Raw genomic sequence first — 18,238 nt, 5'->3', positions numbered from 1 at the left:
GGTCACTCTCATCTTAAATGTCAGGACCAACTTGCCTAGCCTCGGGCTCCTACGCTCCTCATGGGGCAATGTAGGATTGGATGATGGATGGATGGATTTTTGCTTTAGTCTTTCCACCACCAGACTTAGCTTAGTTATCTCATTGTAAATTAGTTATCTCCATTAACTCCCTCAGTATCATATGCCTTTTTAATTTCATTCCTGCAACCACCAGATAAGTTGATTCACAGTGAGATGAATGAGTGCTATCAGGTGAACTTGTATGACCCATGCTATAGGAAGACAGACATCTATCTATCTATCTATTGCCAGACGCCTCAGTTAAGTTAGGGAAGGTTAGGTTCCAAGTAGGGATCCAATGCCTCCTTGTGTTAGTGCTTTGCAAGGGTTTGATCAAGGTCCTTCCCATGCTGAGGTGAAGGTAGTATGAGAAGGTTTGGCTCCTCGGCCTCCCCCTCCCTGCTTTCCCCCTCCACCTCAGGGTACACATAGCACCACACTGTGTCAGTCTTCTCACCCAATCCATCCTCTCCACATGGTACTGTAAACCACCTCAGGGAAGTAAGGAACTGGCTTTAAACATCCACATCAACACCACAATGCAATTATATCCTCAGTTTCGTCAGCCTGTCCCTCCATGTGACTCCACAGTCTCCTCTTAAATAACTCATTTCCACTGCTAGGCTAAACTTGTCCTGCATCTGCTGTCCTTCCAACTATCCTCCTTCCGTACGTTAGAGTTGAGTATCACAATGATGGGTCATCTGTAGTACACTGCCTTGCTTTCACTTCATGCTCACCATATGTTTCTTATCACTGCTTTCACAAGAACCAGCAACCTTTAACTGCAGCAGTCAATTTTAAAGAAGCAATTTTTCTCTACTTCACTGTGCACTACCCAAGTACTTAAAAACAGCATTATCCAAGGGTACCTCACCATCCAACCTCGCTGTTGTGCATTCACTGACTTCACCTCTCTCAAAGACCATCACTTTACTCTTCCCTGGATCTTCACCTTTAGATTCCGTTTCTTACACAACATCTCCCAAACTCATCCACCGATAGCCATAACAGCTCTTCCGTCTTCACTCAACAACACAGTATCATCTGCAAACATGACAGCACAGGGAGTTTCCAAACACTATCCTCATCTCAACCAGTGCTACTACAATCTTGCATCTTTACCATCACCATCATCACTTCATCATCAAAATCACAGCCATCATCATCATCCCTGTTTCAACCCAACGATTTCCCAGAGAAAAATTCACTTAGTTCACCATCCACACACACTGCAGCCTTTCGCACCATTTAACTCTTAAGCATTCAATATCTTTCCCATCTACTCCATGTAATGCCACTTTCCAGGAATGAGTGAGGCTATCCACCCTGTCAAATGTCAGGACCATGAAACTTGCCTACAACTTCGGGCTCCTACGCTCTCATGGGGCACTTTTCCATGTAGGATCTGAGAATGAATATGGCTGGATCTACACAACCTTTTCCCTTCCTAAAGCCTCCCTGTTCTTCTCCAACCAGACTTAGCTCTGTTCTTTCTCTAACTCTGTGAATTAGTTATCCTACCATTACACTTTTCCCTCAGTATACTAAGAAGACAAATGCCCCTATTTTACCACACACTTCTTTTTCCCCTTTTCCTTTGCAACCACCAGAATAATTATACCTGATTCACATCCTCCGAGATGAATGAGTGCTACCTTCCTCCCAGGCCAATCTGCACATCTTCCACATCCATTCTACTACTACATAAAGCCAGAAATTATGGTGACTAACGATGATGATGATGACATGAGAGATGATGATGATGATGATGATGATAAAGAACAATTTTACTCAACTTGGGAAAAGCCTTTGTTACTGAGAGGGTGTAGGTCTACTGCTCATCTGAATGTGAAACTGGTAGACTGCAGATTTAAGATGCTCTTCTGCAGTCCATCCTCCTCCTTTTGGGGGATAAGGAGGGAGTTAAACATTTGTATTACCTGACAAAGGAGATGCCATCATGTTGGTACCACCACAGGAAGGTGTCCCTCTTCAGCACGTATACCTTTTTCACCTTGACTTGGCCCAGACTTTCATTCTCTTGCATTGTAGCTTATTTCATGTACAGTAGTTCAATAAAAGAAAATGACAATACTGTGGCTCTATATCCATTCCATAGCAATTCTTAATGATTAGCACCCTACTTATACTGTTAGTCTACTGTTATAACTCTGCTTTCAGGACAGAGAGGTGGTAATTTTAGGCCATGGTAAAGTGAAAAAGTATATCTGCAGTGGTTCATTTGAAGCCAAGACACTCACTTTTCCACCAGCACCCGGATACCACCAATTGCAGCCCGCTGGAGAGGGACATGACTGCGTATGGGTGAGTTCGGGCAGGTGTGGGAACCAAGGAGCAACACCAGTCCTTGGAATATCGTCACTGCACACGTCTGTAATATGAGATTAAAGGCTGCATGCCTGTGGCTGATGGGTCTGCCCAGCCAGAAAGACCAGGGTTGATCAACAATAATCTTCTTGTACGTTACTGAGGCAAACATATCAGTTTAAAGTGATGCAGTTACTGTACAAGATAATGTTTAACTGTAACATGAAAAATAAAATCCTATGAAAGAGGTGCTATAAAACCTCCTATGCCACTTAAAATATGGGCCAATATCATGAATAGCTTCAAATCAAATCAAATGATACCGAGGTTCCTCTTGAGGAATCCTTGTACAATACTGAAGCTGACTTTGATACAGCTGATATTTTAAATAGACTGGAAGCTAAATCTTGAATCTGGCTCTCTTTTATTTTCTTTAATTTTTTTCCTTTAGGTGACTTTACAATGAATGACAAGCAAAAAAGTTTTCCTGTTGCCCAGGAAACCATTTACTATGTTGGGTAGTGACCATATGACTAAACGACATGTGATAGTGTAGTGAGTCAAGGCGCTCCAGTAAGATGGGATTCTGAGTTTACATCCAAGGAGTGGCTGGGGTTTATAGCTCATATTATTCCATTCAGAGGCAAACAAGACTGGTTACTCTTGCCTTATTTGTTAGGACTGAATAGCCTATCCCTTGGCTCTGGGAGCTTGAATGGTGAGTGAATGGGAGTGTGGCTCATTCAACTCAACAAAATTTAGTGTCTCACTCTATCAGTTTTTTTCTGGCACTCTAGACCCTACCTCACCCCACCGTAGAGTAGGAAAGGAGGTCTGGATGACGATGATGATGACGATGATGTAAAATAGGCCCCACAATTTCCTTAGCCAACTATGTAATACTGAGAATACAAAAAATATCAATCCCTGCCTGGCTTCTTTGGCACCTTCTTTACGAAAAACAAATACACTGACCTGCTGAATCCACTGACACCTACTTCTGCTACATCAAGCCACCAACAGGTAATTTTATTCAATTCTGGAAGGACATCTAGCAGTGAATGGGTTGCTGAAATCTATATCTAACTCCTCCAGCTCAAAAAGTTATCTCCCATGCCAAATAAAGTCGCCTGTAATTAACAAGACTACAATGAACAATATGTCATTGGACTGCAGGGGTTAAACTTCAAAATAAAAACTTGGACACATTGTAATTTTAATATACGTTAACAATTATGGTAAGTCATGCACATTTTATCCTTGCTGAAGTGTAAGGGCCTGAGATAAAACAACCACTGTTCACAACATTTAATATAAGTCAATATGTATCCCCGACAGCACTCCATAAAAGGATATTTGCGGCAAGGCTATCACTCTAATGGAGGGCACTCTAACCAACTGACCACACTTTACCTACTATGAATCATGAAAAAACTGGACACCCTGCAATTTTTCATTCACACTGCAAATACTGTCTAATCAATGTGCGAGTACTGTACCAAGGAATGTTTATATGAAGTCTTTACCTCTTGTTTTCATGATAAACTTGACTCAAACTGGACAGTCACTCAAGATTTTACATTAAGATCATAACCACGTAGAATGTGGCTATGGCTGACTTTAACACTAAGTTGTAGTTGCATGAAATTCAATAAACCTTAGTTATGGAGTACGAATGAGTCCCACTACACCTGGCCATCAACAGCACTGGAAGGGTTCATGGATATTTGTATGGTTAGAAAAAACATGCTGTATGGATTCTGTTGCTTGTGTATCTGCTATTCTTGCTGCTGTAATCCCAGGTTCATGTGGTTGTGGACACAAAGGACTGCAAACTGAAGCTGGCCTTCTCTGACAGTTCATCACCTCCTTTTCAGAGGACAGAGAGGGAGCTGAAGGATATTTTAAAAAAGCTGATTATTATTTTCCCCTGTGACTCACTTGACTGAAATGGCCTCTTGGTAGAGTAACAACAGCCATTTTCACCAAACAATTGCCATCCTTCTTCAAGGCCTCAACATCTCTCCAGGAATACAATGTCTGGTTACAGGATGATAACAGAAAAAGAGAGACTAACCTGATTGAGATGGCATGTTGCTTCGGTAAGGCCGGACACAGTCACAACAGCCATCTTCACTGCTTGGCTTTCGTCCTTTTCCAGGGCCTCAACCATCTCACCCTCTAACTTCCTGGCATCTGCCTACACCACAGAAGTTATGTAAATATGGAATGTATCAACTTTAGCCCATGACATAATTTTCTATTTTATTCTATGACAATTTTATTTACCTAAGGACAGACCTCTAGTAGTGAAGTGGGTCACGAAGAAGGTGGAGAGATAAGGTAAATATGTATGTGAGAACCTGAAGTATGGAATTTATGAGGCTAGGGAATTAACAAGGGATCAAGATGGTTGGATGAGTTTTGTATGGAGGAATGTATGACACGGATTCCCCCCCCCCTTTTTCTTTACCTGATAAGGCATCTAACTCCATCTGATAGGAATTATGACGTACACATAGGCTATGTGGATGGTTACTGTATATCTATGAGATGGAGTAAGGATTCTGGGGGTCATGAATGGAGTGAAAGTGTGTGACCCATTTCAACAGGCATGCTGTTGTCTAGTTTTCCCCCTATAAAGTTCTTCTCTCTTTTCATATTCAGGGCCCCACCTTACTGCATCTTTAGGTGAGAGAAGACACTGGAATGATAATGATGATGATGGATAAAACTGTCTGGTAGCATAAAGGATGAAGTTAAAAGCATGTCACTGTACTGAACAAGCTAACAGTTCACGTCAATCTGAGTTAAACTACAGTAAAGCGTAACTTGAATTAATGTTAACGCCGACTCCTACCTTGATGTCCTCTTTGATTTTGATGCGACTAAGTACTTCGTCATTCCAGCGGGCCATGATGGTGGCCTTCTCTGGACACACCTTCAGCAGCTGATTTAGACATGACTGATACAACACCAGCAGTGTGGTCATCTGTGGGACACAAATATATCATCAGCACTAGCCATCCTTCATCCAATTTTGTTCTGTATAAAAAAGTATATGTTTATATATTAGTAAATAAAGAGTATATGAGAGTGTGGTGGATGGGGAGACTGAGGATGAGATGGAGGGATGGTGTGGAGAGACATATGAGAGAGGGGGGTCTGGCTGAAGAAAGGGCAGCCTAATATCAAAAGACAGGGTGACATGGAGGCACTTTATCTGTGGCCAGCTCTATAGCTATGCAGACAGACAGGAACATACAGGCTCTGGGGCTAGCTAACTCTGCACTAGACAAGGGTAGTCTTTTTCTTGTCTCTGGGCAGCATTACAGACATTTACGACAAGCGGGGCAAATACAAGGATATTTCTGAGGTGCTGACCATATCACTTTCCATAGTATCATTTGTAGAATCATTGTTTATAAAGGCTCCATCCCCTTTCTCTCAGCCAAATAAGGAATGTCTGTGAACCAAGGATGGTTTGAATAACATCAACATAGGAGAAACAATATGACATCCTGTTAAAGAAGCAGTCTGAGTATCACCATTGTGTATGCTGATATTCAGTGTGATAATGCAGGGGTGCTGCCTTTAACTACTAGATTACCAAGAGTCTAAATCATTAAACATAATAAATCTCTCTCCCTCTGACACCTCCCCCCCCCCCCCCACAAAAGCACACTGCACACACCCACCTGTAGGGACGTAACAATGTGCAGAAGAGTCTCAACTGATGTAAGATCAATATTCTTGGTCTCCTTCAGGTTGTGTACCAGGATGCTCCAGTACTGATGAATGTTCACTGATGCCCTGTACATAAATAAACATCATTATCAGCTTCTATCATCATCATCACCATCACACTTCACTATAATGATGCCTCATTTCTCTCCTTCCAGCTACCAAACAGATGATTTGATACAGTTTAGACTCATGTTGTGAAGGAATTGATGAAAATTATATCTGGACCCTACAATTCAACACGGCTCTCTTAAGCTTGGCAAAATAATCCACTGGAAGGAAGAATAACATATAAAAGGTGTAACAGGACAGAGGAGGTTAGCATAATGATGCACTCAATCTCCTGCAATGTGCACAAACATTGTCATACAACACAGTACATGTATTTAATATTACATGTACAGTACTTAGTAAACCATCATCATAATCATGATCACCCTATTTCCCACTATTAAATGGGGTGGGTAAGATCAATGATAAGATGGAGGTGTACTGTATATGTGTGAAGGGTGTGTGACCTGAAGAAAGGCCAGCCTAATGGCAGAGGACAGAATGACATGATGACAAATCAACTTTGGCCACCCCTTCCAGGACTGAGGCTTATGGCTATAGATAAACAGATAGGATCCAGAAATATGAGTTTGGAAGTGTACAAGAGTTACACAAAATGACCAGTGAAATGGGCCATTCATTCACTCACTCATCACTCAGGACAATGACATTCTTTGCTTCATTGCACAGATGGACCATCAAATACAATATTCTATTGAAATGCTTAATACTGTGGTTTCAGTTGTGGTATAAGATTCAAACATTTGCAGCAAGGCAGACTGTGAAAACAACATAAGGGAATGATTGTAAGATGTTTACAGTACTTTTGGAAGCAGAATATGGAGATGAAAAGAATGTGAAAAACTAAAGAATAGAAATGATGAGATGAATAGTGGTAAAATGGTTGGTTTTAGTGGTGCACAGAAAAGAAATGTGGTGCTTGTTAAGATGGCAATGTCAGAATTGGTTTAAAAATTTATTAAAGTGGTGGCTGTCCAGAGACGTAAACTTATTAGGTGATATGCTGGTAAATAAAGCTTGACTTGAACTTGTGGAAGAGTTTAAGTGAATATGTAAAGGAGGTGGGCACTACAATGACTCAATAAAGAAAAGTGGTTTGTACTTAAGATAGTCTTCATGTGAAACAGATGACTAAGTACCTGCACCAAGGCCACAAGAGGACAGCATGAAGGTGTGTTGTTGTCCACATTAATGTATGGATGTGAAACTTTGGTACAGGATGAATGTGAAAGGCCATGTGTGTGTAGTAGAGATGGAACTGCTAATATGTACTGTATAGAGTGGGATGCATAAACTGAATAATCTATGAAACAGGAGAAAGTCACCACAGTAAGAAAGTCAACTGAAAAGAAGGTACAGAAGAGTATGCACAGATGATATAGTTATATGAGCTGGACTCTGTGAAGAGGGTATATGAGCTAAAAGAGAGGAAGAGGTGAAGAAGCTAAAGAAAGATGACTAACTATGGTAAATGACTTGACAATGCAAGGTGTGGAGACTGAGGAAGCAAACTACAGTAATTGACAAAGCAGTGAAATGGAAGAACAATGTATGCATGGTGATCCAAGTGACACTGGCTATGCCCATTTTCAGCAGACTATATAAACATATAATAAACAGGCATCTGAAAAAAAAAATATTACAAGAAACAAACAAAAAATTTGTGAATGACTATGTTCCTACCCAGTGGGTATGCTGCTGATGATAATAAAATACTAACACCGAGCCCCACATAACCTCTTGCAAGGTGTAGGGGCTTGAGGCTTGCAAGGATAAGATTGAAAATGTATATATATATATATATATTTCTAGGATACAGGCATCAGTGTTGTGATTGTTGAACAGGGCAGTGTACCTGAGGAAAGACTCAAGGTGTCCCTTCTGCAAGAGTAGTCTGGTCAGGGCAATGGTGTCTGCAGAGAGGCCATCAACCAGAAACTGTTCCACCAGTCCATAACCAACCACACGATCCTGGAACTGCACAAGCATGAAAAGTGTACTTTAGTCAACAAAGAACTGCAAATTCCACCCATAATGCAACAAGTAATTTGAAGTGCATGTAAAATGGGAAAAAAGCCACAAACACATCTGCAGATGGTTAAACCTGTGAGGTGAAGAAGTCAGAACTCTATGGGCCTGAATGATGGGTGAATGAGGGTGTGGCCTACTTCACTGGGCATACTGCTATTCTGCCTCCACAATACTTTTCTTTCCATGCTTTTTGGACCTTAACTTGCCTTACGTTTAGATGGGAAGACCTGTCTTGCAGTCCTAAAAACTTCTCAACAAGGTAATTATGGCAAAAGATTCTACAGGTTGTAATAGTGTCCCTCATTATCATTACAATCACCCTTGCCATTTTTCATACAAACATGTGGGATGCTATGATCAAGAAATAGGAAAAGGACATAAAAGAGTAGAAGACTCATTTAAATGCCTATGCAAAGGACTATATACCTATATTCCTTTATTCATTACTGAACTCTTACAAATTATTCCCAAGACCTCAAATGCATGAGCACTGTGCTTCACTTGATTAACTTGCTCTAGGAACTACAGAAGGATAGTAGTCTCATCCTAATCCAATTTTCCACATTCACAAAAGGTTGGGAGAACAAGTACATGGCTCACTTATTTGAGAAAGGATGTCCTATAAACAGCTGGTGATGAAAGTTGACCTATCTGCTGTTTAATTCACACTTAGGACATGTCCATCACTTTCCTCTCCAATGCAAGATGTGCTAGAATATCATCTATGGCCAAAGAAATATACCAAGCTTCTCTCGGCTTGGAAATGCTAGCTAGCAGGACAATGTGACATGTCGAATAGAGAAGCCAATATGAAAATTTCAGCTTGTGATGGAAAAGACAAATCTTGTGCATCATTTGACAAGTGAGAACATATCCAAAAGTAACAGACACACTTCATGATGTTGAGAATATGAACATCAGCCACAGATAACAGACAGTGCATGAAACTGAGAACAGGAACATCAAAACTCCATAATAAACTTTCATTATGAGAAAAGGAATGAGTTCAGTCACAAATATTACATAATACTGTACACAGAAATGAAAAGGAGTCATTCACAAAAACAAGAACAAAAATTTAAATGAAAAAGTAATTGCAGACCTTCTGCATATTAATATAAAGAATAACAGTCATAAATAATAGAGCTACTTTGTGCATGATGTTAAGGAGGAGGACATCGGCGATGAGTGTGACAGATGTGGCGGGGATATTGGCCTGAAGGAGGGTCACCAATCGTGAGGCACAATCTCCCACACTGCAGATATGTGAATACACCGCCTCTCTACCCAGACTCTGCAGGGGAAAAGATACAACAAGGGTGAATATTGTTAATGCCTCCACCACAATCATCATCATCATCCAGCTTTTTTTTTTTTTTTTTAAATAAAAAATTAACACCTCCATGGTAGGCAACCTGTCACCTATGTATATTTGATAAAAAAAAGTGTCTTTAGGCAGGTGACTGATGATTTTATAATGGGTGTTGCTGCTGATACCGTTTTCATCCTGCACAAAGGTCACTATGCAGACTCTGGACAAAGACTTGGTTGTCTGCTCCCACAGGCCCTCCCAAGCACCACAAACCTTCATGTCACAACTTGAGTGTTAATATCCACCATCCCCACTGAATATATGCTAGAGTTGCCTCATTCAGGACTAGCGTGATCATACTAGTGGGGTTATTTTCATGACATGGTACTGTAGGTCTTGTGGAAGATCAATAATACCAGTTTTAACAAAATTAAAATAATCAAACTGTTCCCTACCCCAACCTCGAATCAAAACTGCCTCCTTCCAGACAACAGATCACATTTCTATTCACTTAATCACCAACTCCCCTCTAAATACTGATAACATACCTGGAAATGTATTTGCTTGATGACCCTGAGGACACACAGATTGCTCTGCCTCACATCTTCTCCCTCCGCCTGCCCAAGGTGCCGTCGCAGCTCACACAGTTTGTCAGAGATCATGTAGAGGTCTTTCAATAATGGACCAAAGTGCTGTGGAAAAAGTATTTTTTTTTTTTTTTAACTGCACATCCCCCCCAACACACAACAATTCAGTACATGTTTATTTGCAATCTAACTGCAATCACATAAAGTCCAGGTGTGCAGGCACTTCATGCAGTGCTGCCTACTTATTCCTTCACCTTTATCATTCTTTTTTTGTGACTACCCTCCCCTCTTCCTATTTCTCCCATCTTTCCTCTCGCTTTTTATTGCTCCTGTTTACTTTTTCAGTGACTTTACATTAAGCGTCAAACCTAATGATTTCCTGTAAGCCAGAAACCATTTACACTGTTGGGTGGTAGCCATATAACCAACCCATATGTGTTTCCTAAGTGTCAACAAGTGGGTTGGTGGAGGGTTAGTGCTCATCCCTGTAAAACAACTAATTTAATGACAAATGACCACCCCTTACAGGATTATGGCAACTGGTTATAGATAGATATACAAGGGACTTTTAATTAAATGAGTCTGGGGACTTTCTAATGCCATCTCCTGATGATTTTATTCAGGTTAGGATCAGCCATCTGACCAGCAAAGGTTTGATATAGTCTTCAAAACCCTCCGAATCTGACAATTCTTTTCTAAGCTGAATAAAATTGCCTGAATGCAGCAAGATGAAACTAGGACAACCATCTGGAATCAAGAGAATAGGCTCTGAACGTGCATTAATTCACCAGCAACATAAAGAAAAAAATTATATATGAAGACTTAATGTATACAGGACTTGTACCAGTTATGAGAAATGCATCAAACCTGCATGTCAGTGAGGGTGAGTACAAAGGACATCACCTAGATTCAAAGGGTTAAGTAAAGAACAGGTGTTAATTCATCAGCAACTTAATAATGAAATAGTAACTTTAAATGAGTACTAAATTGTATACTCATACTTGCTAGCAAACAATGCATCTCACTCGTACGTCAGTGAGGGTGAGTACAAGGTAGATGATGATGATGATGTCCTGAGATTGGGTGAAATACCGTGACTCCTTGATTATAATTTTAAATGAGACTATGGTTGTTTAACCTTACCCTGGCCCAGGTTTTTGTCCACTTGCACCTTAATTCACATTGCTTATGGTGTCAAAAGCATTGCCATGGGTCAATATCCTTTTCATAGCTTTCTTCATGATTGTTAATCTGTTGTTACAACTCAGCAATCAAGATGTAGATGGCAATTTTAGGTCAAGTTAAAGTTAAAAATGTAACTATACTTGCACCTGTTATAAACAAACCTGTGTATCAGTGAGGGCAAGTACAAAGGAGGTGATAACTTTGATGCCCTCACGCTGGACAAAGATGCTGGGACTCCTTAAGCATGGCAGTAGCATCTTTTCCCATACACCTGGTGGATGAAAAACAATAACCATTTTCCTATACATATGGATGGATATACAGGTGGTAACTCTGTGAGAAAGTGATATGGAAATTGGTGAGGCTAAGGAACTGACAGGCGACTAAGTTGGTTGGATGAGGATGTACAGAAGAGCACATCACAAGGGTCTGACATCCCAATCTGATGATGTACTGTTCATATTATTCTTGCTACTTTCAATTATTTTCATCCTCCATGCCAAATATCATCTGATCATCATCATATTCACTACAACATAAACACTTCAAAACATGACATCATCTTTAATGAAGACAACAATGTATGTAGGTCCATACTATGTGATAAATTTTAAGTCACTGTGCAGTCTGAGATTGCCTTCTCTTACTGTGAAAGATACATGAAATTTTAAAGTGACAGAGATTATGTGATCATGGGAATACAACTAGAGCAAGTGAGACAGTAGGGTTCACTGCCTCTGGATGTCTTTGGGAAACAAATTCCATTTCTGGAAGTATGATATTAAACCATCATTTTGGGGACATGATGATAAGAAACACTTGACAGTGATGGTGTTCAGTGTTAAGTAACAAAACATTCTTACAAGCAAGAAGAGGTTGGGAAAAAAAAGAATCTAAAACCTGAATTGAGATTTTGTTACTATGTGTGCATCTTCGTGACTCACTCTCATGACAGTACCCCCCATGGTCAATGGTTGTCACTCATCTACAACCTAAATGACATCAAGAAGAATATTAACACTCAATAAGCAGAAATACTGATAACGAACAGGTGCTACGGAGCTGCCTGAGCTAACACAAACATGGTCCCTGGTAACAAAAGGTCCAGGTTACGTAACGAACCATTCTTAATGAGCCAGTAGAGGCCAGGTTTGTGCTTGAGGATAGCCTGGACGAGAGTGAGGGCAGCCGAGGCCAGTGTTGGATCTGAGCGCACACTGGGTAGTAGCACCAGGAAGTGACACAATACCTGAAATGATACAAACAAAAATCACAATAGTTTTTAAACTTGACCTAAAATTTATAACTATCTTGAATGCTGAACTATAACAAGAGATTAACACAAGAACACAGTGCTAATCATGAAGTAGTGCTCTGGGAATGATCTTGAGCTGTGGCACTTTTTTTCCTGCCATTAAGCCATGTAAAATAAGTTGCAAAGGCGCAAATATCTGGGCCAAACCACGTTGTCCTCCCTTCATCTCACACCAACTTCATCCATGCACCCCTCCATCCCATCCCTCCACCTCACTCACATACATATCATACCCCTTGTCAATCTTGCATTCTCCATTCTATGCACATAACAAGACTATCTTGGTATGGTAATGTACTTCTAATTCTAATGCTCTCCAGCACATCTACACGCACCACAATGCTCCCAAATCTGACAGTTTGTTTATCAACGGACTGAAGGAATCACTGTCCTTGTCTTTGGCACACTCCTTACAAGATGCACCACCAGACAACATGCAGACAGATTATTGCACATGCCAACAAACTAACCTTGTCCTAAACATAAGTACTGTGCTGAAGTTCACCAAGATGCAAATATGTGAAGCCAGGATTTCCAGTAAAAGAAACAGAATATATACACATTATATTCATAGCTACATTGACTTGTCCTTGGCATAGCTAAACATTACAATTCTCCTCTAAAAACAGACAAAGAGAAAGAATACCACATACATTAAATACATCTACCTTGTCCTTTACTTAGACACCGAAATTCAACTCAATGCAACTAGGTGAAATTATGATTTCAATAAACACATGATGTACCATAGGACAAAGATTTTCAGTAAAGAGAGAGAAACAAATGTGGTACAAAGATTTTAATGAGACAGAGATAAAATACCCCCCCCTGGGGGTAGGGGGGTTTCAAGAATAATGCCCCAGTATCCCTGCTTGTCGTACGAGGCGACTAAAAGGGTTGGTGGTAGGTTAGTGCCCCACCCCGTAAAAAGAACTAACTAAAAAAGCGAACAAAGCGCCTCGGACCCGGACGGACCATACTTGACGACTAAGGAACGGACAAAGGACATTCTTAAGGTGGGAACATGGAATGTGAGAGGAGTGAATGATGAAGTAAAAGAGAGAGAGACTGTTCAGGTGCTTGAGGATGCAAAAGTGGATATATGTGGATTGACTGAAACTAAATGGAAAGGTGGAAGGGTGAGGGAATGGGAATATGGTGTAGGTATATGTGCGGGAGTCAGTGAGAATGAGAGGGCAAGAGAGGGAGTATGTCTGATGATAAGCAAGAAGTGGAAGGAGAATATAAGAGAGTATGGAACAGTGGGTGCAAGGATTGTATGGGTGAGGATGAAAGTAGGTATACATGCATGGGCGATTGTATGTGTGTATGCTCCAACAGAGGATCGAGTGGCAAGAGTGAAAGATGAGTTTTGGGCGAGAGTAGAAGCACGTATGGACAAGTTTGAGAGGAGCGAGAGAGTGCTGTTGATTGGAGACACGAATGGCAAAGTTGGGAATGTACGAGTGGATGGAGTGGTTGGTCAGTGGGGTGTGCCAGCCGAAGTAGATGGGAATGGTAGTGCTTTGGTGGACATCTGTGATTGTAAGGGGTTGGAAATAGCCAACACCTACTTTCGTCATAAGATGATCCACCGGTATACATGGAGAGAATGAGGAGGATGGATGGTGAACTTGTTGAACGAAAGGCAATGATAGACTATGTGTGTGTGGATGAGCGAATGAGAAGACAAGTGTTGGATACAAGAGTGTGGAGAGGGTGGGGGAATGGAGTCTCGGACCATCACTTAGTGATGGCCAAGGTAGAGTTGCAAAGAAAGTGGTTGAGGAGACGAAGGGGAAGACAGGAGGAAGCAGCTCCTGTGAGAAGAGTGGAGACATTGCAAGATAGTGAGAAAATGACAGAGTATAAGAGCATAGTGGAAGAAAGATTGGGAAGGTATGAGTTAGAGCAGATGGAAGGGGTGGAAGACATATGTAAGATATTCACGGAAGAGATAGGCACAGCATGTGAGGCGGTTTGTGGAGTGAGGAGGAGATGCAAGGGTGAGAAAGGGACAGCATGGTGGAATGATGAGGTGAAACGAGCTGTGGAACATAAGAAGAAGGCATATAGTGAATGGTTGGTGAGTAGAGGTAGGGGAGAAGATGAGAGAGAGAAGAGAGAGGTATATGTGAGCAGGAGAATGGAGGTTAAGAGACTAGTGAAGGAGAGTAAGAAGAAAGTGGATGAAGAGTTTGGGAGGAATCTGAGTGTGAAATGGAGGGAGAGTAAGAAATTGTTTTGGAAGGAGGTAAAGAAAGTAAGGCAGTGTGAAAGGGGAAATAGTAGGGGAGTGAAAGATAGGAATTATAGATTGTTGGTGGAGAAGAGAGAGAAATTGAGGAGATGGAAGGAGCACTTTGAGGGTTTGTTGAATGTAGAGTGAGAGCAGAGTGAGTATAAGTGGTTGGGGAATGGCCAGGAGAAGAAGAGATGAGAGAAGGGAGGAAGAGATCAGTAGGGCGGAAGTAGTGGAAGCGATGAAAAAGATTAACCTGGGAAAGGCCCCAGGAATTGATGGAGTGTGTGGTGAAATGCTTAGGTATGGGGGTGAGATTGTTGTGAAGTGGATATGGAAGTTGTGTAGATTGGCTTGGGAAGAGGGAAGGGTTCCAGAGGACTGGAAATCAGGTATAAATGTTCCTCTGTTCAGAGGAAAAGGGGAGATAGAAGTATGTGGTAACCATAGGGGTATTTGCCTTCTTAGTGTGACTGGTAAAATATATGGTAGAATACTCATTGATGGGGTTAGGCATATGACAGAGGAGCTAGCTGGAGAAGAACAAGGGGGATTTAGGAAGGGAAAAGGGTGTGTAGATCAGATATTTGTTCTAAGATGTTTAGTGGAGAAGTATCTAGAGAAGGGAAGGAAAGCGTATGCTGCCTTCATGGACTTGGAGAAAGCTTATGACAGAATAGATAGGCAAGGTATGTGGAAGGTATTAAGAATATATGGAGTGGAGGGGAAATTGTTGAGTACTGTGAAGAGTATGTACGAGGGAGCTAGGGCTACGGTGTGAGTGGATGGTGAGCTGAGTGAGTTCTTTGATCTCAATGTGGGACTGAAACAGGGGTGTGTGATGTCTCCATGGCTGTTTAATATATATATGGATGGGGTTGTAAAAGGAGGTGCAAGGTAGGGCAGTGGATGTGGGGCTGGCCCTAATGAAAGAGGGTGAGATTTGGAAGCTTTTGGTGTTGCTGTTTGCTGATGATACAGTATTGTTGAGTGAAGATGAATGGGAGTTGCAAGGTTTGGTGAATGAATTTGGGACAGTGTGTAGGAGGAGGAAGCTGAAAGTTAATGTAAACAAAAGTAAAGTTATGGTGTTTGAGAGGAATGAAGTCACAGAGTGTGCAGTGAGGTTGGATGGCGAGGATATGGAGAATGTGAGTGCATTCAAGTACTTGGGTAGTGTGATGAGTAAGGATGGAACTTTGGGGGATGAAGTGCGTGAAAGGGTACAGCAGGGAAGGAAGGTTGTTGGTACACTGAAAGCAGTGATGAGAAATAGGGAGGTGAGTATGGAAGTTAAGAAGTCACTGCATGATGGTATCGTGATCCCTACCCTGACATATTGAAGCGAGGCGTGGACCTTGCAAGAGGGGAACAAGTCAAGAGTGAGAGCAGTGGAAATGAGTTACCTGAGAGGAGCATGTGGAGTGACGTGGAGGAACAGGTTGACGAATGAAGAAGTGAAGGAACGTTGTGGGGTAGATGTGGATGTGGTTGAGGAGATTAGGAGAAATACACTGAGGTGGCTTGGACATATGGAGAGAATGGAGAATGAAAGACTGACTAAGAGGGTGTATGTAGGTGAGGTGGAGGGAGGGAGAGGGAGGGGTAGACTGAGGATGAGTTGGAGGGATGGAGTTGAGAAGTATATGAGGGAGGGGGGGGTGAGTTGGGGGGAGGGTAGTCAAATGGTGGGTGACAGAGTGACTTGGAGGCGTTTTGCCTGCGGCCACCCTTTGCGGGATTAGGGCGTCGGGCTATAGATAGATAGATAGATAGATTAAAAACATTTACGGTACCTTGTCCTCAGGATAAGCATCAAAGTTCTCCACAACAGAAATAAGTGAGGCCAGAATTTTCAGCGTCAGAGCCACTGTTGCTGAGTCCTTTGTGGTGGTGGGGTCCAGGAGATCTTGTACAAACACTGTCAGACCCACACTACGGGCCCACTCAGGTCCTGGCAGGGAAGAAGACAGAGCCATCATTTGGAACTGATTAATCCCTTCTGCCTGACAATCTTACATTAATCATACTTCATGCTGGTACCAGACAGTCCTATTCAGGTCAGAGATATACCCCAGTTGTGGAGGGGGTTATCTTCCTCATTCCAGGATATAATGTACCATACTAAAATTCTGACTAATATTATATTATTTTATTGCATTCTGGTTTGGCATCCTTAGGCTGTATGGGTTAAGAAGGATTATAATACCCAACCTCTTCATTTCAAAAAGTTTCTCCCAAGCTGTGTAAAACTACTCAGAAACAGTACGGTAAGAATAAAATAAAAAAGATATGATACTGAAATTGCCAGCTGTATAATTTTCTCTCTGAGGTGTTGGGACAGTTTCCACTGCTGCACTCCAGGGCATCCAAGATAATGACTAGCCTATCCCCTTATGTATACCGGTATTCCAGGTGTATATTTTTTTTTTAGTTTTACGCTGAGTCCCCTTTTCCGATGAGGGCTAAGGCACTGTATCTAGGTAGAGAACAGTTGTTTGGGGCATGTAGCACTATATGACCTGATGCCCTTCCTGATGTCTACCAATGACCCTTGGGTGTACTCGAACCTTTGACCCTTAGGCCTGAGCAGAGCTCTAACCCACTGAGCCACATGGAAAAAAAAAAAAGTATGGGTTGCTAGTTGTAGTTATGACCAGTCTGTTCAGGTCGATTACCAAGATATAACTTACAGTTGACACTGCACTAACAAAAAACATAATATAATAATGTATTTGTCTTAGCATGCATTTGTATTTCATTCTTGTTAACGCCAATTTTTTTTTTTTTTTTTTTTTTTTTTTTTTTTTAATGTGTCTGACTCTGGGCAAAGGCTTCAGAGCCTATTGCTTGGGGGCACTGACCTATCCCAAGGCCCAGTAGTCCTCCTACACCTCCACATGTCACCACTTCGGCGCTAACACCCACCATCCATATTGAATACATGCTAGGGCTGTCTCATACAGGATTAGTGTATTGGTATTAGCGGGGGTATTTTTATGACATGTCGGCGGGTCATCTGGTAGATCAGGAAAGTCTGCTTTTAGGAAATTCAAATCCTCAAACTGTTCCCTGCCCCAGCCGGGATTCGATCCTGGGTCCATTAGGACCGCAGGCCGCCTCTCTACCGATTCAGCCACGCCTCCCCCTAAATGATCTTATTCAGCTATTATTGACAGTTACTCCTTAGCTGACTGAGTAGTTCTTTACTGCAAAAAAAAAAAAAAAAAAAAAAAAAAAAAAAAAAATTTAGTGACAGCATGTTAAAAACTGAATTATCGTACTGGAAGCATCTGAAAGAAATTATGCGAAGAAATGGGAAAAAAAAACTATTCAGCATTTACCATATCTTTTGAATA

The 18,238-nt window shown here is 41.4% G+C and overlaps 1 protein-coding gene across 1 annotated transcript in view; it reads right to left on the bottom strand.

Annotated features, from left to right (window-relative positions):
• The window catches only part of LOC145397605 (uncharacterized), a 36,692-nt gene that overhangs the window by 17,482 nt on the left and 972 nt on the right, over window positions 1–18,238 (bottom strand). Inside the window, exons 2-11 of the mRNA XM_080270646.1 lie at window positions 16,676–16,833; window positions 12,445–12,571; window positions 11,484–11,593; window positions 10,099–10,242; window positions 9,389–9,532; window positions 8,063–8,184; window positions 6,090–6,204; window positions 5,252–5,383; window positions 4,469–4,591; window positions 2,325–2,455 (exon numbers count right to left, since the gene is read on the bottom strand). Of these exons, the coding sequence (XP_080126772.1) occupies window positions 2,325–2,455; window positions 4,469–4,591; window positions 5,252–5,383; window positions 6,090–6,204; window positions 8,063–8,184; window positions 9,389–9,532; window positions 10,099–10,242; window positions 11,484–11,593; window positions 12,445–12,571; window positions 16,676–16,833 (1,306 nt within the window). The remainder of the gene's footprint in view (window positions 1–2,324; window positions 2,456–4,468; window positions 4,592–5,251; window positions 5,384–6,089; window positions 6,205–8,062; window positions 8,185–9,388; window positions 9,533–10,098; window positions 10,243–11,483; window positions 11,594–12,444; window positions 12,572–16,675; window positions 16,834–18,238) is intronic.

This window comes from Coenobita brevimanus, chromosome 42 (genome assembly GCF_032717465.1).
Source record: "Coenobita brevimanus isolate Jiangsu-jjx chromosome 42, ASM3271746v2, whole genome shotgun sequence".
Lineage (NCBI taxonomy): Eukaryota > Metazoa > Arthropoda > Malacostraca > Decapoda > Coenobitidae > Coenobita > Coenobita brevimanus.
This window is presented reverse-complemented; position numbering and strand designations above follow the sequence as displayed.